The sequence below is a fragment of the Sapajus apella genome, unplaced genomic scaffold (genome assembly GCF_009761245.1).
Source record: "Sapajus apella isolate SASKATOON/1434 unplaced genomic scaffold, GSC_monkey_1.0 scaffold26, whole genome shotgun sequence".
NCBI lineage: Eukaryota > Metazoa > Chordata > Mammalia > Primates > Cebidae > Sapajus > Sapajus apella.
In genome coordinates this window covers 19,312,881-19,336,316 of record NW_022436966.1, presented here as the reverse complement: position 1 = coordinate 19,336,316, position 23,436 = coordinate 19,312,881, and the positions used below count along the sequence as shown (strand labels likewise).

Here is a 23,436-nt window from a genome sequence, read left to right as displayed (position 1 = left end):
TTTTTCTTCAAAATATTATTACGAAACATTATAAGATGAGAAATTCAATAATGAGATTAATAGTTTTAAAGGTGGCTGGGCGCGGTGGCTCACGCCTGTAATCCAAGCACTTTGGAGGCCAAGGCGGGTGGATTACCTGAGGTCGGGAGATCAAGACCAGCCTGATCAACATGGTGAAACCCCGTCTTAAAAATAAATAAATAAATAAATAATTTTTAAAAATAGTTTTAAAGTTGTATCCTTTAAAATGTCTTTGCAAAATACTGACTGTATTTTATTTTACTTTTCAATTAGAAAATAAATATTCATGAATACTACCTTGGGAATATGTTGGCCAAGAACCTTCTATTTGAAAAAGGTTGGTGTCCACCCAGTGATTTGACAGTAAAATGGGAATTTGGTTTAAAATATATGTTCAAGTTGTAACTTTTCTTTTTTTTTTTTTTTGAGACGGAGTCGCTTTTGTTACCCAGGCTGGAGTGCAATGGCACGATCTCGACTCACCGCAACCTCCGCCTCCTGGGTTCAGGCAATTCTCCTGCCTCAGCCTCCTGAGTAGCTGGGATTACAGGCACACACCACCATGCCCAGCTAATTTTTTGTATTTTTAGTAGAGACGGGGTTTCACCATGTTGACCAGGATGGTCTCGATCTCTTGACCTCGTGATCCACCCGCCTCGGCCTCCCACAGTGCTGGGATTACAGGCTTGAGCCACCGCGCCCGGCCCTCAAGTTGTAATTTAAGAGATTTTTGGGGGGGGCACTGTGTGAATTTTAAAATACTGAAATAGGTTTCTGAACTGTCCCTTAGAAAACTTTGGAAGAAAACTTGGTTTTCTCTTTTTTTTTTTTTTGAGACAGAGTCTCTCTTTGTCACCCAGGCTGGATGGAGTGCAGTGGCACGAACACAGCTCATTACAGCCTCAACCTCCTGGGCTCAAGTGATCCTCCTGCCTCAGCCTCCCAAATAGCTGGGACCACATGCACATGCCACCATGCCCACTACTTTTCATGTTTGTTGTAGAGATGGAATCTCACCATGTTGCCCAGGCTGGTCTCAAACTCCTGGCTCAGGGGATCCACCCACCCCAACCTCCCAAGTACTGGGATTGTATGCATGAGCATGAGCCACCATGTACAGCCTAAAAACTTTACTAATAAATAAGAAAAAAGACATATTTATCAAAGCAAAAAAATAGTGAAAACAATGCCAGGTTCATGTTAGTGTCATATAGTGTTAGTCTTCTGCTTGGTTTAAGCAAAGTTATTATATGTGGAAATATATATCTCTCTCAAATTGTGAAATATTTTTATGAATCTGTATTCAAATTTGTCAACTAACTTAATATTAAATTTTTTACTGAGATTAAAAATACCTCAAAAGAAAATTCTTGTGGCCAGTTTTCTGCCTGAAATAGAGTATTTCCTAGGTAAAGATTATATACGACTGTCCTTTCGTACAAAACCATTTCAAGGAAACTAGCTTTAGAGTAGTAAGATAAAAATCATATGTGTTTTGAATCTTCTTTAGAAAGAAGTTTAAAGTTACAAAGGTGGTTGAAAACTTAAGTCATTTGTATCACATATGTCACTGCTCATTCTTTACACTTAACCTTATTATTCATGTTCCACAGAACGAGAAGCAGAAGAAAAGGAAAAATCAAGTGAGGCAAGTGACAGATGTTGATTTTTTACTCTTAACATTTATTGTTACTGGGGTTTGAATTTATATAACCTAACTGACAGGATATAGCTTTATGTTCTTATTCTTCATCTATCAAATACCTCAAAGGATTGGGTTAAAGAAACTTTACAGTGTATTTGTTTTTCTGAGAAAATTATTTTTGTATAATCATAAGAGTAAATAGACACTATGGTCTATTTACTCTTAAGATTTTATGAAAATTTTTAAAAATTTTAAAAAGATCATACGAAAATAAATCTATCACTGATGTGTCTGGGAAAGATTCCATAGTAGTATTATATCACTTCTATGCTTAGCAGTGGTTCCTTGTGTATAACACTGGAAACTATTATAAGAAGAGGTTTTGCAATTTTTTTCTCTTGTTTGGTCCCCATCTCCTGTGGGCAAAACAGGTAAACTATAATATAAATAACAATCTGCCAGAATGCAAGCATCTTAAAAGCAGGGACTGTCTTTTATTTCTTTATCTCACAGTGCAAAGCAGAGTGCCAGATATATTGTAGGCACTTCATAAATATTAATTGAAAGAATGGATAAATGATGTCTGTAACATAGGATTGTTTAAAAAGAATAGTTCCTCAGGAAACCTAATCACAATTTTTAAATCCCAAAAATGTTCATAGAGTTTAAATAACTTATTTGATAGAAAATATCTCTATTAAATGGCTTAATATCATAATGATACTTTTTTTAGAAGTAAAGTAAAATGGTAAAGGCCTTGAAAATTACTTAAAAGTGATGCCTATGACTTAAAAAGGTAGCTTTTGGGAGACTTGATAAGCTAAGCATAGACACACATAGCATTGCTATTTTAAAAGATTTTAATTTTACAGACTACCTTTAAGATTAAAATAGTTATCTACTGTGACTCTGGAGGATAGCAAGATGGAATTCAAAGTGTGAAATGATAAAGGAAGAGGAAGAAAAGGGTAAGGGAAGAAAACTATTTTTTGAGCCCCAGTTTATAAGCCAGACACTGCTGGACATGTAACAAAAGCTAATGTTTAATTCTCCCAAAACCTTTGAATACGCAGCCATGAATCACTTAGCGATGGAGATGCATTCTGAGAAGTATTTGGTTAGGTGATTTTATCATTGTGCGAGCATAGTAGAATATACTTACACAAACATACGTGGTATATATATTTTTATTGTATTTTTTTCCTATGGAAAACCAAGTGTCTTGGTACCATTACTGAGTATCAGTCATTTCTGCTACTGCAATGCCGGTATCAAATGCCATATATCAGATTTCTGTAACAAACTTAAGGGGCCACTGTCATATATGAGGTCCATTGTTGACCAAAACGTCACTATGCAGTACATGCCCATATGTTATTATTCTGCTTTTCCAAATGACAAAAACTGAAATTTAGTCAAAGTCATAAATCTAGTAAATTTAAAGCTTGAATTTGAACCTAGGATTTTATAATTTCAGACACCAGTGTAAAAATCACATACATAAAAAGAAATCTCAAAAATTTTTTCCTGAAAACATTTATTTATCGCTGGTTTTGGACATAGAGCTGACAGGGTACTAAAGTGATATAAGATGAGATCCCTGCCTTCAAAGAGCTTGCTTGGAGATATTATTAACAGTACCTTTTTAAAGTTCTTACAGTAGATTTTTCTTGTGTTTATGTAAAGTATGGGAACTAACTTCTTAGTGATCCTTGTCTTCTCAGGTTCTATCCTTTATTCCTTCATTCCATGAAAATTTTTTAATTTGTCTTTTGCTGGCCTTGAAGAGATTTATATAGGAGTTACATGTTGGATAGTATGTCCTGTTAACGTAAAAATGGGGAAGAAAAGCAAGCAGATTGTTGAACCTGTCAGTACTGTATTTAGACTTCTGTTTTAGAATATAATGTTTCACTATACAGCCCTATTTTTTGGCAAATCAGCCTTCAGATCTGTAGAATCATAACCATTCACTGAGGGTTTAGAGAAGAAAGCTCTAAGCAGCCCAGTATAGTAAGTTTTTATATTTTATCTTAGTCTCTTTCTTTTTTTTTTTTTTAGCCTATTGTGGGATATCTTAGTCTCTTTCTTTAGAACTGTGAAAATAATTAATATTAATCATTATTTTGTAGTCCTTTATATAAAAGTATATTTATTTACCATGTTAATTTTGGCACCAAATAATAATCTTTTTGCTGTATTAAACTAGCTCTGAAATTATGTATTTGCTCAAATAAAAACTTATGAATCAAAATAATATTACAGGGAGAACTAACGATATAGAAATGTTACCTTTCAGTTAATAAGTAAAATGCAGTTTTCTTCCATTATGAATAATAAGTTCCTCTCCCATCCTCAGTCCCATCTCCATGTCTAATGAAAAGTCTGTCTTATACTCTTTTTTTTAAGATTCCCACTAAAAATATCGAAGGTCAGATGACACCATACTATCCTGTGGGAATGGGAAATGGTACACCTTGTAGTTTGAAACAGAACCGGCCCAGATCAAGTACTGTGATGTACATATGTCATCCTGAATCTAAGCATGAAATTCTTTCAGTAGCTGAAGTTACAACTTGTGAATATGAAGTTGTCATTTTGACACCACTCTTGTGCAGTCATCCTAAATATAGGTAGGATGTGCATTTAATATTTTAAACATAAAATGCACGCGTGCTTTAAAGTGTTCTGTGCATAGGTTTAATGCTTTGTTCTTACTGAATAGGTTCAGAGCATCTCCTGTGAATGACATATTTTGTCAATCACTGCCAGGATCACCATTTAAGCCCCTCACTCTGAGGCAGTTGGAGCAGCAGGAAGAAATACTAAGGGTGCCTTTTAGGAGAAGTAAAGAGGTATGAGAATTGACTAATGATAATTTCTCAGTGCTTCATTTTTAAAACTTCAGAGCATATGTCAGTATTTTAATGATTTCTGTAGTATAATGGTAGTAATTTATTTTACTGGCTCAACATTTTGAATTCCATTTCTTTTCATGGATTTTAATCCTTTTCCTTGTTCTAGTACTTCTCAAACTATTTTATTCTCTTATACTCATAATTTTATAATATTTTAAAGTTTGACATCATACACATTATGCTTTAATTTTTAGGTATTTGTCCCAGCTAACCCTCTTTAAAAAATAGACTAAAACCCCATCTCTGTCTCCTAATACATTATTTATTCTTCATCTCATTGCTACCCTTTTAACCACTTCTCTACTCTGCCTCCCCATTTTAATATACTGTCTTACATTTTCATCTGCCTATTGGGCATAACCATATACACTTTTAATAATCTCACACCACTTTTTTTCTCATTCATGCTAACCCTTTTCTTGCCTTCTCCTATGCCCTACCCAATTGACCAATTAGAAACCTAAGTCATTTTTCTTACCTGTATCTCTTCATTTGTCTCTAATCCTAATCATTCATTGAAAGTCATTGATGTTATCTTCTAAAAGCTTTTTAAATCCATCCTGTCATTAGTTCAGGATCTCATTATTTCCTAGAACTGGAAACTGGTCTCTTCATACATCCCCTTTCTGATTCTTCCCACACAGCTCAAAAAATGCACTTTCTGAAGTCAACCTTTGATTACATGTTTAATCTCTTGGTGGTTAATACAATCTACATCTCAGGATAGAATCATTGCTCATGGAATACAAACACCTTTGTGGTCTGACTTCAGCCTCATCTTTCATCACCATTCCATTTATCCCAGCTGTTCTGAAAAACTTGAGTTTCTTAAAAGTACCAAGGAGTCTCACTCTGTCACCCAGGCTGGAATAAGGTAACATGATCTTGGCTTACTGCAATCTCTGCCTCCCAAGTTCAAGCAGTTCTGCCTCGGCCTCCCAAAGTGCTGGGATTACAAGTGTGCACCCCTACACCTGGCCCTCCATGACTTTCAATATACTGTTTTCTTCTTCTCTTGCCTTGTACCCTCCCACCCCTTTTGCTGATGAACTTCTACTTATGATTCAAGATGCGATTCCAATGTTACTTCCTTTGGAAATGAGCCAAAATTTCCAGTGGATTAACTCAGGAAGAGATAACTGCTTCCTCTTCTGTGGTCTTATATTTTTTTTCAGTCCTCAATCATACACTTACATGGCTAAAACTGGTTGTTTTAGCTATGGGTGTTACATTAAACCAGAGGGCAGAAGAAACTAATACTTGGCTGCAACTCTTGTTTCTTCCCTTCCTCTTGAGTACTTTTGCAAAAGCATTACTGGACTCTCTGAATGCTGTGACTAGCACTGTCATTCTGATAGGACGAAAAGGTAATTAATTTCACAGTTGAATTTGAAATGCTATCTTTTTTAAAAGATTTGGGGTAGAATCCTCTTCTGGTCTTCCTTTTGATAGGAATCTAAATACTGGCAAATACTTAAAAGTTAGCTGAATCAAAATGCTTTATAAATCCCAGCTTTCGTTACTCTTCAAGGAAAAAATGCCAGTTTACTTCTCTTTAACTAATGTGTTTTGTCTGGGCATGGTGGATCATACTTATAATCCCAATACTTTAGGAGGCTGAGGCAGGAGGATTGCTTGAAGCCAGGAGTTCAAGACCAGACTAGGCAACTAAAACCCTGTCTCTACAAAAACATAAAAAATTAGCCAGTCGTGATAGCGTATACCTGTACTCCCAGTTACTCAGCAAGCTGAAGTGGGAGGATCACTTGAGCCCAGGAACTCAGGTTGCCCTCAACCTGGGTAAAAAGTGAGATCCTATCTCAAAATTAATTAATTAATTAATGTGTTTAACTGCCAGTTGAGAAAAATAAAGTTTTTTTAAAGCTACAGTTGATAATGCTTTAAAAATATTTAGCATAGACCAGGCACAGTGGCTCACACCTGTAATCCTAGCACTTTGGGAGGCTAAGGTGGCCAGATCACCTGAGGTCAGGAGTTTGAGACCAGCCTGGCCAACATGGTGAAAACCCGTCTCTAGTAAAAAAAAAAAAAAACATATATGCCAGGTGTGGTGGCGGGCCCCTGTAATCCTAGATACTTGGGAGGCTGAGGCGGGAGAATTGCTGGAACCGGGGAAGCGGAGTTGCAGCAAGCTGAGACCACACCAGTGCACTCCGGCCTGGGCAACAGAGCGAGACTCTACCTCAGAAAAAAAAAAAAAAAAGAATAATGAGACAAACTATGTGAAATGGAAATTATCCCTTAATGTTTAGGATGGTCCTAACTGATAGATGGAACTAGCATTTGTCTCGAGCATTCCCTATGCTAGGTGTTGCAGAGTCCATTATCTTAAAATGTAGTAAAAACAAGTGGACAATTTTTCAAATTTTCTGCAGTTTAAAAATAGTAACAAGTCATAACTGAAAAAAAATTAAATGTGGCATTAAATGTTTAAAATTTAAACCCTTAAACGTGTGTGTTTCATTTTAGGAAGATTTGCAATCAACTAAAGAAGAGAGATTTCCAGCTATTCACAAGCCTATTGCAATTGGCTCTCAGCCAGTGCTCACTGTTGGGACAACCCACATATCCAAACTGACAGATGACCAGCTCATAAAAGAGTTTCTTAGTGGTTCCTACTGCTTTCATGGGGTGAGAAGTAAATCTTTAGTTTAAATGTTTATTTTACAACTTTTACCTGCCAGATATGGTCAGTGGGCATCAGCAGCACTGAAAAGGAATTTTTCTATAGAGAAATGGCATGATCCTGTCATCCCCAAAGAACATTTTCTTTCTGCAGTCTCATACCCCTATGTCTCTATAATCTAATCCGTAGCCTTTAAGTTCTCTTTATTTCACAAGGTAAAAATTTGGCCTTTTTTCTGGCAATCTTATGTGATTCTGGTTGATTGCTAGAATGAGCATGTAATTGTACATCCCACATTTTGGTTATGTAGCAATCACATTTCAAAATTGAATTAGCATCTCCCTTAAAAAAAAAAAAAATTAGAGATAGGGTCTCACTGTGTTACCCAAGCTGATCTCAAACTCCTGGGCTCAAGCAATCCTCCTGCCTCAGCCTCCCAAAGTGCTGGGATTATAGGCGTGAGCCACCACACCCAGCCAACATCTCCCTTAACAAAGTTAAAAATTTTGACTCTGACTGTTAGCACCAGTGGGAAATACAGTTACTAGTGAAATAGTTACTAGTGGAATTTTTGTTTTATCGTATTTAAAATTTTACCAAGACAGTGCATATTCTCTGTATTTGCCTTTTATAATTTCTCAGTAATGTTTTCTTTTAAATTTCAACCATACTACTGCTTTTACAGGTTTTAAAAATAACATGTATTTCCATTACTATGATATGCCAGTATTAAGACAGGCCCACATCCTCTTTTCCTGGTGCTTAACTTGATCTAATATGTTTTCTTTTATTTAGGGTGTTGGTTGGTGGAAATATGAATTCTGCTATGGCAAACATGTACATCAATACCATGAGGTATAGAATAGCATTTATATATCATTCTACCACTAAATGGTTTAAAGTTTAAAAAAATCTATTATAGAGAAAAGGAGGGTGAATTATGTTACTTTTAATTATGAGCTGGTTTTTTTTTTTTTTTTGGAGAAGGAGTCTCACTCTGTAGCACTGGCTGGAGTACAGTGGTGCAGTCTCGGCTCACTACAACCTCCGCCTCCCGGGTCCCAGTTCAAGCAGTTCTCCTGCCCAGCCTCCTGAGTAGCTGGGATTACAGGCATGTGCCACCATGGCCAGCTAATTTATTTTTTTTATTTTTTTTTTCATTTTTAGTAGAGATGGGGTTTCACCATGTTGGCCAAGCTGGTCTTGAACTGCGGACCTCGTGAATCCACCCACCTCGGCCTCCCAAAGTGCTAGGATTACAGGTGTGAGCCACCACGCCCGGCCTATGAGATGATTTTAATATGATTAGCATAATGAAAGTATCCCCAAATTTGGGAAAATAGAAAACTTGGCATTAACCAAATCAGTAACCTTAAAGTGATGTTGCTTATTACCATATGCTTGTATTGCTATGAGCCTGGTGGAATAATGAGCTGTTGTGGCTATACCTCTTTAGCTTTGATCAAGAAATTAATCATTCTTATAACTCATCTTTAAATTAAGAAAATGAATTAGCCAGGAGTGGTGGCCCACGCCTGTAATCCTAGCTACCCGGGAGGCTGAGGTGGGAGGATCATTTGAACATGGGAGGCAGAGGAGGTTGCAGTGAGCTGATAACACAGCACTCTAGCCTGGGTGACAGAGGGAGACTCCATTTCAAAAAATAAATTAAGAAAATGCGGCTGGGCACAGTGGCTCATGCCTGTACTCCTAGCACTTTGGGAGGTCGAGGTGAACTCCTGAGGTTAGGAGTTCGAGACCAGCCTGGCAATATGGTGAAACCTGTCTCTACTAAAAATATAGAAATTAGCTGAGCATGTGCCTGTAATTCCAACTACTTGGGAGACTGAGGCCCAAGAATCACTGGAACCTGGAAGGCAGAGGTTGCAGTGAGCCGAGATCACACTGTACTCTAGCCTGGGAAGCAGAGTGAGACTCTGTCCCAAAAAAAAAAAAAAAAAAAAAGTAAGATCATACATTATTGCTAGAGTTACAAATATTGGGTAAATACAGCAAGTTTCTCAGCTAAAAGAGTAAGATACCCTGGGCCACCAGGGCATGGTGGCTCATGCCTATAATCCAAACATTTTGGGAGCCAAGGCAGGAGGATCACTTGAGGTCAGGAGTTCCAGACCAGCCAGGGCAACAAAGCAAAATACCATCTTTACAAAAAAATTTTTAAATTTTTTTAAAAAGAAGATATTATATCATCTAAGTTTAAAATAACTTTTAAGATTATACTTTTTGGGCTTTTATTCTTCCTTTCATGTATAATTTTTTGACTCAGGCAGTATATTCTCTCATGCTTGGGCCAGCCTGCTTAAATTCTGAGGTTCCAGTTCCAATTTGTTATTTGTCCTACTTATACTTTGTTTAGTAAAGTAAGCTGGTAGATATTGAAGACAAGCTTTAATTAATGAATATGGACCAAGCTGCTTTAAAAGACTATTTTCATTATCTAAAAAAGAAAATGACCAGTAAATAGAAAAGTGTATATTTGCCCACTGCTAATGTGTTGAACTGATCTTAAATTCCAAGATAGATCATACTGGGACAGATTGTCAATTCACCTTCCACATTTAAATCTTCCAAAATAAAGGAGACATCTATAGAGACATCTATAGAGTAGGATGTGTTGGGTTGTTTTTTTTTTTATTTCCCACTTAAACCAAACCTAAGAAGTTTCATTTAAGTGTTTTTATTTATTCCTGCTACTTTGCAGATGTTTGTTTTTTTTAATAGCAATACAGAAAAAGGATAAAGTATCATCTAACTGCAACCCACATACCTGGTGAGTTTCTTAATTAAAGAAATGTATGGCCGGGCACATTGGCTCACGCCTGTAATCCCAGCACTTTGGGAGGCTGAGGTGGGTGGATCACAAGGTCAAGAGATCGAGACCATCCTGGTCAACATGGTGAAACCCCGTCTCTACTAAAAATACAAAAAATTAGCTGAGCATGGTGGCGCGTGCCTGTAATCCCAGCTACTCAGGAGGCTGAGGCAGGAGAATTGCCTGAACCCAGGAGGCATAGGTTGCAATGAGCTGAGATCGTGCCATTGCACTCCAGCCTGGGTAACAAGAGCGAAACTCCGTCTCAAAAAAAAAAAAAAAAAAAGAAATGTATGCCAAAAATTTTAAACGAGAAGTATCTCTGTCCTCTGCCATCATCCTACTTCTCATAAGTAACTACTGTTAACATTTTCATAGCACTCCACATAAAAAAAAACATGTATATAAAAATGCATCTATATATAGATGTTTGTATGACTTTTTTATTTATAGAGAAAGGATCATGCACTGCTCTGCCGCTTGTTCTTTTCACTTAGTATCTTGGAGATTTCTCCATGTCAGCAACAACCGATCTCATTCTTTTCAGCAGGTACAGAGGATTATGTCTGTACCACAGTGTATTTAACCAGATCTCTGCTGATGGACCTTTGTTTCCAGTTTTCGCCGTGATACTGTTTTAGTAGACATTTTTAAATAGTTCTGTTGGTATACTTTTGCAAGTATATTCATAAGAGACATTTCCTTTTTTTTTTTTCGATTTTTTTTTTTTTTGAGATGGAGTTTCGCTCTTGTTGCCCGGGCTAGAGTGAGTACCATGATGCAACCTTGGCTCACTGCAACCTTCACCTCTCAAGTTCAAGCGATTCTCCTGCCTCAGCTTCCTGAGTTATCTGGGATTACAGGCATGCGCCACCACGCCCAGCTAATTTTGTATTTTTAGTGTAAATGGGGTTTCTCCATGTTGATTAGGCTGGTCTTGAACTCCCAGTCTGAAATAATCTGCCCACCTTGGTCTCCCAAAGTGCTGGGATTACAGGCGTTAGCCACTGCACCCGGCCATAAGGGACATTTCTATCAACATACATGCTAGGTCAAAGTATCTGCATACTGAAAAATTCCCTCCCAGAGTTAGACCAGTTTACACTTACATAAACAATGACTTGCATTCCTATACACTTGCGAAACTAGGTTTTACCAAACTTATTTTAGCCAAGGTTATATAACCTGGAACTTTCTGGGGAACTATGTTAGGTGTTTGGAGAGATACTAAAAATAATAATAACTTGCAAATATGGTGCTTACTGTATGCCAGGTACTATGTACTTTACACGTATTCTTTTATATTCATAACAACGTTAAAGAGGTGGTTATTGTTATTCCAAGATGAGGAAATAGAAACAAAGGTTCAGTAACTTGCCTAAAGTCAAGTAGATAGTAACTGGTGAAACTGGAATTCAAACCCAGGCAGTCTGGCTCCATATCCAACCTCTTAAACACTTCACTTTGCTGCCCTAAGTTCTGCCTGTCTAGGAACTTAATCTAGTTACTAAAAACAAATGTTATTAGTTATCTCTTATATTAGGCACTAAGCTCCACTGGGCATTGACCCTGCCTGTTTCCTTTGCCACATAGGGTTTTGTTTTGTTTTTCTTTGAGATGGAGTTTTGCTCTTGTTGCCCAGGCTGAAGTACAATGGCACAATCTCGGCTCACCACAACCTCTGCCTCCCAGGTTCAAGCAGTTCTTCTGGCTCAGCCTTCTGAGTAGGTGGGATTACAGGCATGCACCACCACACCTGGCTAATTTTGTATTTTTGTTAGAAACGGGGTTTCTCCTTGTTGGTAAGGCTGGTCTCAAACTCCTGACCTCTGGTGATTCACTCGCCGTGGCCTCCCAAAGTGCTGAGATTACAGGCATGAGCCACCATGCCTGGCCAGGGGCTTTCAGTTCTACTAAACAGATATATATTCATGCCCAGCATGGTTGTCTGGCATACGATGTGAAGAAGGAAATCAAAGGATGCTAGGAGGTAGGAAGGAAAAGGAAGAAGAAAAAAGGAAGGAAGTCCACATATAAGACAGTATGTAACTAGTATATAGTTTAAACAAATAATAAAGGCAGAATGGGAAAGGTGGTTTCTGGACAGACAATTTCAATAGAGAAGTAAGCATGGTATCAAATGAGTAAAGACCAGTGTAACAGTGGTCTGAAAGAGTAGGCGCAGGATAAAGTTAGGCTGCAGAGGAAGAGATAGAGGCCAAATATTTAATTAAGAATCACAGTAGTGACCAGGCGTCGTGGCTCACGCCTGTAATCCAAGCACTTTGGAGGCCAAGACGGGTGGATCACTTGAGGTCGGGAGTTCAAGACCAGCCTGACCAACATGGTGAAACCCAATCTTTAAAAAAAAAAAAAAAAAAAAAAAAGAATCACAGTAGTATGTGATAGTGTTATCTAGGTATGAGAGATTAAACTCTTGGTTGTGGGGTGAGGTGCTGACAGTGAAAAAGTAGAGGAAGAGTCTAAAGCTGAAAAATCCACAGGAAAGAACTGATGGGAGTGATCTGTAGAAGAGAAAAGAAATAAAAGAGCCAAAAATAACTACATTTAGAGCTAGCCTGACTAGAAATTAGTTATGTTGTTCAGAGAAACAAGGAGTAAAGATAATGTACTTAAATTCCCACTCATTGAGTTTGACTAACATCATTACACCTAAATATAGATACCCACTGTGCAGACAAAGACTAGCTTATAAGAAGGTCATATCATCAGCATATCTACTTGATGATGTCAAGCATGCATTATCACAAATATGTTTTCATGTGTTAGGACAAGGATACTGGGAAAACCTCTGTGGTTGTCGGGACATGGAACCAAGAAGAGCATATTGAGTGGGCTAAGAAGAATACTGCTAGAGCTTATCATCTTCAAGACGATGGTACCCAGACAGTCAGGTAAAGATTTACTGTACTTGCCTTTGGAGCTAATTAGTAGAATTTCTAAAACTCAAAATATTGAAAAACATAAAAACTCAACATTTAATTAAAATCCCTGGTCATTTTTTTTAGGAGACATCTTGTAGGTTAGTTTTCTTTTCTTGAGAAGCAACACACTGCAGTAGTTCAGAGCACGGTCTCTGGAGTCAGACTACCTGGATTCAGATGCTAGCTCATCACTTCCTACCTTGGAGAAATTACATAATCTTTTCTAACTCTCACTTTTGCTGTCTAATAGTATTTACCTCATGATTATTATAACATTTAAGAGGTAATTTCCGTACAGGAGAATGCCTGGCAATAAACCTGGGCTGCTGCCTTTAACAATGGGGGGTGATATGTTAATGAGAGTGGCATGTTGTTAGTAACAACAGCTCAAATCTGTTAGAACTGAGGCTGTTTTGTTTTTCTGTTTGTTTAAGACGGAGTCTTGCTGTGTTGCCAGGCTGGAGTGCAGTGGCGCAATCTCAGCTCACTGCAACCTCCGCCTCCTGGGTTCAAGCGATTCTTCCACCTCAGCCTCCTGAGTAGCTGGGACTACAGGTGTGTGCCACCACACCTGGCTAATTTTTGTATTTTTAGTAGAGATGGGGTTTCATCATGTTGGCCAGGATGGTCTCTATCTCTTGACCTCATGATCCGCCCACCTCGGCCTCCCAGAGTGCTGAGATTACAGGCAGGAGCCACCACGCCCGGCCGAGGCTGTTTTTTAAAAACTACTTTACATATCTTTTGGAATATATACATATATCTTGTCAAAACACAGTAAGTTAATCTTACTTCCCAAGAATAACTACATTTTAGTTTTTCTTGTAGACTCTTACTCAGTATGTTTTATTCTTTCTTGTTCCTTCTTGTGTATTACCTCTGTCCTTCCTAAAACAGATGATATGGATTGTTTTCAGAGTGTGCTGACTTTTTGGGCTGATCAAAGTCAAAGTCAGCAAAATTAAAACATAGACATTAAGTATTATAATATACTAAACAGATTGGGTTTTCTTTTTTTTTTTTTTTTTTTTTTTTGAGACGGAGTTTCACTCATGTTACCCAGGCTGGAGTGCAATGGCACAACCTCGGCTCACCGCAACCTCCGCCTCCTGGGTTCAGGCAATTCTCCTGCCTCAGCCTCCTGAGTAGCTGGGACTACAGGCACGCGCCACCATGCCCAGCTAATTTTTTGTAGTTTTTAGTAGAGACGGGGTTTCACCATGTTGACCAGGATGGTCTCGATCTCTTGACCTTGTGATCCACCCGCCTCGGCCTCCCAAAGTGCTGGGATTACAGGCTTGAGCCACCGCGCCCGGCCAGATTGAGTTTTCTTATCCTTGTAGATACATCTTTTATGTGAAAACAATTTGTGGTATCATGTGCAATATATGTTGAAGCATGAGTGTTAGACTGGTAAAATAAAAGCTTTTCTTTGGATCCTGCTCATTTGAGATTGACAGTTTGGCCTAGGCTTTGCCTTCTATACTATAGTACCTAACATACAGTATTTTAATGGGAGTAGCTTGATGGAGGATGGAAGCAAAGAACTGTTTCACAAAGCAATATAGTGGGCTGGAGAAATAGATAACTTTAAAACAACTTTTTTTAAAGGAATATAACCATAATTACTTTTATACAAATAAAGAATATGCAAGGTGAAAATAATTATTATTAACTAAGCCAGTATGAACTATCTCTCTGCTATATTCTCTTTATAGGATCCAAAAGACTGCCTTTGTGACATAACCCTAAAAATACTTTTTTTAAAGAATATTTTATAGTCAGGTTTTTTTTTAACTAATACAAAACTGATCCCTCTAACCATCTTCTCACTCTACCTATTACAGTTACTCTATTAATGAGATTTTAGTTTAATAAAACTTGTGTGTTTCTCTGATTCAGGATGGTGTCACATTTTTATGGAAATGGAGATATTTGTGATATAACTGACAAACCAAGACAGGTGACTGTAAAACTAAAGTAAGTTAGACCACCAAAGCATACTATATGCCTTCTCTCTTACCTATTTCCTATAGACAAAAGTTTTATGTAAACAAAGTATAATTAAGAATAATTATTAAAGTATACTATTTAAATTATTCATAAAATTATATTAAATTATACAGGGTCCGCTTGAATGGGATTTTTAGGAGTAAAACTATTAACAGTGAAATTACTTTAAATGATTCGGGCAGTACCTTAAAGTTCTCTGTTTTAGGTGTAAAGAATCAGATTCGCCTCATGCTGTTACTGTATATATGCTAGAGCCTCACTCCTGTCAATACATACTTGGGGTAAGTTAAAAAGAAAATAATCAAAAATTCCATTTTGAGCCAGGTTTTAATTTTTTGCATTAAGTTTAGGAAGGAAATTCAATAGTCTCCAAGACTTAATATGGCCCACATACCACTTCTGTAATAGCTTACGTTTTTTATTTGACATTTTTTAATTGATCTATAATTTACATGAAATAAAATGCACTGATCTTAAGTTTTAAGCGTGATAAGTTTTGACAATTTTATACACCCATGTAACTATCACCCAAAACAAGGTATGTCACTGCAGAAAGTTCTCTCATATCCCTTTCCAGTAAACACCCCTTAGCCCTCCGCTCAGAGATAACTCCTTTCTGATTTCTGACACTATGGATTAGCTTTGCCTCTTTTTTGAGTTCCACATGAATGGAATCATATAGTGTATAATATTATTGTGCCTAAACTCTGACTCAGTGTAACACTTTTTGTTTGGTGTTGTTTAGTTGAGTTTTTTTCTATTGATATATAATATTTGTATATGTTTACAGGTTACATATGATTCTTAGCTACATCCATAGAATGTGTAATGATCCAGTCAGAGTATTCAGAATATTGATCACCACAAGAATTTATTGTTTCTGTGTGTTGAGACCATTTTAGGTCCTCAGTTCTCAACACATCATACAGAGCTCTGGATGTGAACTCTGTATTTGTACTGCACATATTTTTTTTCCTGTCTGTGGCTTGCCTAGAGTCTCACCATATTAGCCATGCTGCTCTCAAACTCATGGCCTCAAGCAATCCTCCCACCTTGCCCTCCCAAAGTGCTGGGATTATAGGCAGCAGCCACCATACAGGCTGGAATGCAGTGGTGCAGTCTTGGCTCACTGCAGCCTCCGCCTCCTGAGTTCAAACAATTCTTGTGCCTCAGCCTTCCAAGTAGCTGGGACTACGAGTGTGCACCACCACGCCTGGCTGATATTTGGTTTTTGGATTTTGGTTTTGTTTTGAGACTGAGTTTTATTCTGTCACCCAGGCTGGAGTGCAGTGCCATGCTCTTGGTTCACTGCAGCCTCCACCTCCTGGGTTCAAGCAGTTCTCCTGCCTCAGCCTCCTGAGTAGCTGGAATTACAGGCATATGCCACCGCGTCCGGCTAGTTTTTGTAATTTTAGTAGAGACAGGGTTTCACCATGTTGGCCAGACTAGTCTCCAACTCCTGACCTCAAGTGATCTGCCTGCCTCAGCCTCTCAAATTGCTGGGATTGTAGATGTGAGCCACCCGCACCCAGCCCAGCTTTATTATTCATCTCTTATGGTGAACAAAAATTTTTTATTTCATTAAGTTCAGTTTATCATTTATCCCTTTTTAAGAGCTAACACTTTCTGTGTTCTAAGAAATTTTTGCTACCCCAAAATCATGAAAATAGTCTCCTATATTTCCTTCTAAAAACTTTATGGTTCTACTTTTGATGATCTAATACCTAAATGTGGTTTTTCTCTGTATTTATCCTGCTTGGAGTTCACTGAGCTTCTTGAATTTGTGTGTTGATATATTTTATCAATTTGGAGAAATTTTTGGACATTATCTCCTCAAAGATTTATTCTGCTCCATTCTTTTTCTGATACTCCAGTAAGACATGTTAATATAAAATTGTCCCCAAATCTCAGAGACCCCTTTCTTCCCACTTTTTTTCCTTTGTTTCATTTTGGGTCATTTATATTAAGCAGTCTTCAAACTTGTTAATTCCTCTGCTGTGTCCAGTCCATTGAATGAATTTTATCACTGACATTTTTATCTCTAACATTTCCACTTGGCTCTTATCGCTGCTGAAATTTCCTATCTGATCATACATGTTTTCTTCATCATGTTTATTACAATTACTATAACATCTGATAATTTCAATGTCTGATCCATCTTTGGGTTACATTTTTCTTTACCTTTCACTTTAAATACACTTAATTATTTTGTCATAATGTCCTATCTTTCTTTTTAATATAAGAACTAGCTATGTATTCCTCTCTTATTTCCTGTCCTTTGTTCCTTTTCTCTCCTCCCTTGTTTAAAAATACTTCCCCCACCTATTTGATATTCTGTATGGATAACTGAAAGCTATTTTTCAAAAAGCTTAATTTGTAGAAATAATGTTGGATGTTTATCTAAAACAAGGACTTACCGCTTCTAGCAAATATAACTACATTTAGCCATTCAGCAGAATAGTACTGAAAAGTATTCAGCTTAGCAACTTTTTAATGGCTTTTTCTTCTTCTTTAGGTTGAATCTCCAGTGATCTGTAAAATCTTAGATACAGCAGATGAAAATGGACTTCTTTCTCTCCCCAACTAAAGGATATTAAAGTTAGGGGAAAGAAAAGATCATTGAAAGTCATGATGATTTCTGTCTGACTGCGTCTCTGTAGAGTTCTCAACCATTGGACCGCTTCTAAATGATCGTATAAAATGACTCTCAACCACTTTGTGAATACATATGTGTATATAAGAGGTTATTGATAAACTTCTAAGGCAGACATTTGTCTCACTTTTTTTCATTTTTGTTGTGTCTTATAAACTGATTGTTTTTCTTTGCTTGGATGGTGTGTTTCCAAAATAAATCTCATCCAAGCAAGTTAGAATCCAGCCTAATCAAATGTTATAATTGCTGTACCTATTGAACATTTTTAAATAATAGATTTATTATGTAAATTAAAGTATATATAACTAGCTAATGAAGTAAAGATCATGAAGAAAGAAATTGATAGGAGGTTTAAATGAGAGACTATGTAAAATGTAAATTCTAGTGTAAATGAAAGGATTTCTGATATCCTTTCAACAGATTTTTATGTAGCAGCTGCTGTCTGCAGGTATTAAACTAGAAACTGGGCACATGGTAGAGGCTCACATGGGAGTTTTCCTCACCCTTGTTAATCTCAAGAAATTCTTATTTATAATAGATTGCTTTTATCTATTTCATTTTCCTTCTTACGAGTATGTTTACTCTGCGAGTATCTATCTGATGTAGACAGTTGGTGATGCTTTTCTGAGACTCAGAATGGTTTACTCTTAACAAAACACTGTGCTGTCTACCCATTGTACTTGCCTACTGTAATACAGATTTCAGTTCTGAACAGTTTACAGCACAGTATTTATTTTAAAGTGAATAAAATGTCGTAAACAATGTTGTCATGTAGTCAGTGGCAGATTACTAAGTTCCTTTATTTTCTCCATTATCCTGTTGCACACATTTTGAACGTACATATCTGAACAAGAACAGAAAAGGGCCATAAAGGTCTTTACTTTTCTCCTTTTCAGTAGTTCTGGCCAAAGATACTTTAGTTTAACAAAAGGTTAATTGACTATTTTAGGGTTTTTTGCAGATTTTAGTAGGAAGCAGCACATATAGAAAGAGCATGAACTTTGAATTCAGACCTAGGTCAAAACCCTCTTTTTTTTCTTTCTCTCCAGAGATGGGGCTGCTCAGGCTGCTCTGAACTCCTGGCCTCAAGTGGTTTTTCCACCTCAGCCTCCCAAATAGCTGGGACTACCAGGCACACACCAGCAAGACCAGTGCAAAATCCTCTCTTTAACTTACTGTGTACAAGATAGGGAAAACCAAACACTTACACCAATACAGCACAGAACACTAGGTCACCAAAATGTGTGGGGTTTTTTTCCTCACACCAACCGATTTTCTGACACCAGTTGGGTATACTACAATTCAGTTCAATTCTGACATTCGTCTACTTGGAGTTAGCATCAGACCCCACAGGTAAAGGGCTTAGTTCCTCAAAACTGCTTCCACTTCAGATGCCAATTGCAAGTCTAGGCACCTAGTACCTTTGACCAACCAATATATAAATCGGGTTTCACGACTCCTTGGGTTTAATAATTTGCTAGACCTGCCCCACAGAATTAAAGAAAACACTTTACTTATGTTTTCCAGTTTATTATAAAGGTTGCAATTCAGGAACAGCCAGATGGAAGAGCTGCATAGTCAAGGTATGGCAGTGTAGGGGGCAGGGGAGTCCTGCAGACCTTCTAGGCTCCCTCTGGGCATGCCACTCCCCCAGCACTAGTTCAGGAACCTAGAAGCTCATCAGATCTCAAGAGTTTTTATAGAGTTTGATTTCTAGACCCCCTCCCCCATCTCCTTCCCAGAGGTCAATAGGTGGGGCTGAAAATTCCAACCATCTAATCAATCACTTGGTCTTTCTGGTGAGCAGCCCCATCCTGAGGCTGTCTAGAGGCTCCACCTCTATCTAACTCAATCCAGATAGACTCTATCCAGATAGAGGTAGGGTGATCAAAAAGGGCTCCTTATGAGTAACAAGACCTTCCCATCACTCGGGACATTCCTAGGGTTTTAGGAGCTCTGTGTCAAGAACTTGAGACAAAGACCAAATATATTTCTTATACCACATACGAACTATGTGATCCTAGACATGTCAGCGAACCTCTTTGAGCCTCTCTCTCTTTTGTGGAGAGAATACTTGCTTCATAAAGTGGTTATATCAGTTCATGAATTTTACTGTGTGTAAAAAGCCTAGTCCAATACTTGACACCAGTATGTATTAACTTCCTTTTATTGCCTTTGTCTCCTCTTCACATAAGAAGATCAAAGATCTTCACTGCTGTGTTTGTTCAGGTGACAGAGAAAAAAAAAAAAAGATCAAAACCATTAAAATTCTTTTTTTTTTTTTTTTTTTTTGTTGTTGTTGTTTTTTGAGACAGAGTTTCACTCTCGTTACCCAGGCTGGAGTGCAATGGTGCAATCTCGGCTCACCGCAACCTCCGCCTCCTGGGTTCAGGCAATTCTCCTGCCTCAGCCTCCTGAGTAGCTGGGATTACAGGCATGCGCCACCATGCCCAGCTGATTTTTTGTATTTTTAGTAGAGACGGGGTTTCACCATGTTGACCAGGATGGTCTCGATCTCTTGACCTCATGATCCACCCGCCTCGGCCTCCCAAAGTACTGGGATTACAGGCATGAGCCACTGCGCCCAGCTTTTGTTGTTTAGACAGAGTCTTGCTTTGTCACCCAAGCTAGAGTGCAGTGACACAATCTTGATCTTGGCTCACTGCAACCTCTGCCTCCTGGGTTCAAGTGATTCTCATGTCTTATCCTCCTAACTAGCTGGGATTAGAGGCGTATACCACCACACCCAGCTAGTTTTTGTATTTTTTTATAGACAGGGTTTTGCCATGTTGGCCAGGCTGGTCTCGAACTCCTGACGTCAAGTGATCCACCCTCGTGGGCCTCACAAAGTGCTGAGATTACAGGCATGAGCCACCATGCCCCACCAAAATTCATTTCTTTAATGAATTACAGAATTATGTTTATTATATCAATGAGTTAAAACAACATTAGCCAGGCGTGGTGGCACGTGCCTGTAGTCCCAGCTACTCAGAAGGCTGAGGCAGGAGAATCCCTTGAAACCCAGAGGTGGAGGTTGCTGTGAGCTGAGATTGTGCCACTGCACTCCAGCCTGGGTAACAGAGCGAGACTCTGTCTCAAAAAAACAAAACATAATTACCCTCATATTTAGTATAGGTGATTGATAGGGGAGGGAGTTAAAATTGTGAAAGATTAGTGCCAGAAGATACATTGAGAATATTTAGAACAAACTCTTTTAGAAGAAGGGGTAAAGATCATCTTTTAAAACTGTACTGGAATAGCCGGGCACGGTGGCTCAAGCCTGTAATCCCAGCACTTTGAGAGGCCGAGGCGGGTGGATCACGAGGTCAAGAGATCAAGACCATCCTGGTCAACATGGTGAAACCCCGTCTCTACTAAAACTACAAAACATTAGCTGGGCATGGTGGCGCGTGCCTGTAATCCCAGCTACTCAGGAGGTTGAGGCAGGAGAATTGCCTGAACCCAGGAGGCGGAGGTTGCGGTGAGCCGAGATCGTGCCATTGCACTCCAGCCTGGGTAACAAGAGTGAAACTCTGTCTCAAAAAAAAAAAAAGAAAAAAAAAAAAAAAAACTGTACTGGAATAGTTTACTAGGGAAGATTATTAAAAACAGAAGTCATTTCAAAATAAAAATGATTTTATAAGAGTCAGCAAATCTGGGACAGTGGGGGGTGGGGAGGTGGGGAGAGATAGCATGGGAGAAATGCCAGATGTAGGTGATGGGGAGGAAGGCAGCAAATCACACTGCCATGTGTGTACCTATGCAACAGTCTTGCATGTTCTTCACATGTACCCCAAAACCTAAAATGCAATAAAGAAAAAAATAAAATAAAATAAATACATCAGTTAAAAAAAAAAAAAAAGACTTAGCAAATCAGCCTTCTAGTTGAGTACACACCAAGCTACACAGGAGTTGAAGCTGGAGGATGGCTTTAGCCCAGGAGTTCAAGGCTGTAGTGCACTATGGCATCTACCAATAGCCACCACATGCCAGTCTGGGCAACATAGCAAGATGCAGTCACACACACACACACACACACACACACACACACACACACACGCAAATAGTCTCTGTCTTGACTAACATAGCTCCAACTTCTTTAAGGGTAGGAGCTAGTCCGGATACCTCCATATCTCTTTTAAATCTTGTATCCTCTGTCAGTAGTCTTTGAAGTCTCATTTGCTCTCCAGCTTACTTGCAACTAACTCTGTGATACAGTCATTCTGTATAAGCAGGTTGAATTGCTAACAGGGAAGGGAAATGTCTCAGTTACAATATGCCAAATGCATTTTGAGAAGTCTGTCTCATCTCTGTTAAAGCCGATGCTACCCCACACCTAAACCAGATTCTTAGGGCAGGACCTAAGAATCTGTGTTTTAAATAAACATAGCAAGTGATTCTCTGGTTTGTTTTTGTTTTTTTTTTTTGAGACAGTCTCACTCTGTCTCCTAGGCTGGAGTGCAGTGGCGTGATCTCAGCTCACTGCAACCTCCGCCTCCCGGGTTTTTTGTTTTGTTTTGTTTATTATTTTTTTTTAAAGACGGGGTTTCACCATGTTGGTCAGGCTGGTCTTGAACACCCAACCTCAGGTGATCTGCCCGCCTTGGCCTCCAAAGTGCTTGGATTATAGGTGTGAGCCACCACGCCCAGCCTGCCTCCGGGTTTAAGCAATTCTCTGCCTCAGCCTCCCTAGTAGCTGGAATATTATAGGCTCGTGTTACCACACTCGGCTAATTTTTGTATTTTTAGTAGAGATGGCGGTTTCACCATGTTGGCCAGGCTGGTCTTGAACTCCTGACCCCGTGATCCACATGCCTCAGCCTCCCAAAGTGCTGAATTACAGGCGTAAGCCACCGTGCCCAGCCCGATTCACAGTTTTACATAAATTCTCCAGTGATTGAGAATTGCTGAAGAGACTTCACTAACTACTAACCCTCCTGTCTCCAGGTAAGAGTTTCAAGGAAATAACTAGTAGTTCATCTTTACAAGAAGGTTGAGACTTTGAACTTTTGTTGGGGTTTTGTTTAGGGGCTTTTTTTTGTTTTGTTTTGTTTTGTTTTGCTCTGTTTTGCTTTTTAAAATTTTACCTGCTTTTCTTTGAGATGCCACTAGGTGGGGCTTGTAGCCCAGCCCTAGTTCATTTATTTATTTACTTACTTGAGAGAGGGTCTGGCTCTGTTGCCTAGGCTGGAATGCAGTGGCACGGTCATGGCTCACTGCAGCCTCAATCTCCTGGGCTCAAGGGATCCTCCTGTCTCAGCCTCCTGAGTAGCTGGGACTACCGGCGTGCACCATCACACTTGGCTAATTTTTAATTTTTTTTTTTTTTTTAAGATGGGTTTCACCATGATGGCTAGGCTGGTCTTGAGCTCCTGACCTCAGGTGATCCACCCACCTCGGCCTCCCAAAGTGCTAGGATTACAGGCGTGAGCCACCGCGCCCGGCCCAATTTTTAATTTTTTTGTAAAGGCAAGGTCTCCCTACATTGCCCAGGCTGGTCTCGAACTTTCGAGCTCAAGTGATCCTCCCACCTTGGCCTCCCAAAATGCTGGGATTACAGGCGTGAACCACTGTGCTGGCCCCTAGTTCATCATCCTTGATTAAAGAGACGCTGGCAATAAACTGTCTCAAAATTGAATAGTTATGCTTTGTGTACTGTCCCCTGTGAACTATCCTTTTCAATCAGTCTGCTACCCAAAAACCTAACCTGGTTTCTGACAATACTTAAACTACGTAGTACATAATCAGGCCAAATTATTGA

General features: G+C 38.7%; 2 protein-coding genes across 4 annotated transcripts in view; one reads left to right on the top strand and one right to left on the bottom strand.

Moving 5' to 3' along the window:
• Window positions 1–18,449, top strand: part of ERLEC1 (endoplasmic reticulum lectin 1) — a 28,927-nt gene extending 10,478 nt beyond the window's left edge. For 2 of the 3 annotated variants that reach the window (XM_032292147.1, XM_032292149.1), the window contains 10 exons: window positions 295–358; window positions 1,635–1,669; window positions 4,076–4,299; window positions 4,392–4,521; window positions 7,075–7,236; window positions 8,027–8,086; window positions 12,855–12,979; window positions 14,912–14,989; window positions 15,228–15,303; window positions 17,538–18,449. In XM_032292147.1, the coding sequence (XP_032148038.1) occupies window positions 295–358; window positions 1,635–1,669; window positions 4,076–4,299; window positions 4,392–4,521; window positions 7,075–7,236; window positions 8,027–8,086; window positions 12,855–12,979; window positions 14,912–14,989; window positions 15,228–15,303; window positions 17,538–17,609 (1,026 nt within the window). In that variant the 3' untranslated portion in view covers window positions 17,610–18,449. The remainder of the gene's footprint in view (window positions 1–294; window positions 359–1,634; window positions 1,670–4,075; window positions 4,300–4,391; window positions 4,522–7,074; window positions 7,237–8,026; window positions 8,087–12,854; window positions 12,980–14,911; window positions 14,990–15,227; window positions 15,304–17,537) is intronic. The other variant, XM_032292148.1, reaches the window with a different exon arrangement.
• Window positions 1–23,436, bottom strand: part of LOC116560644 (ankyrin repeat and SOCS box protein 3) — a 177,211-nt gene that overhangs the window by 126,388 nt on the left and 27,387 nt on the right. The gene's annotated exons all lie outside the window — the stretch shown is intronic.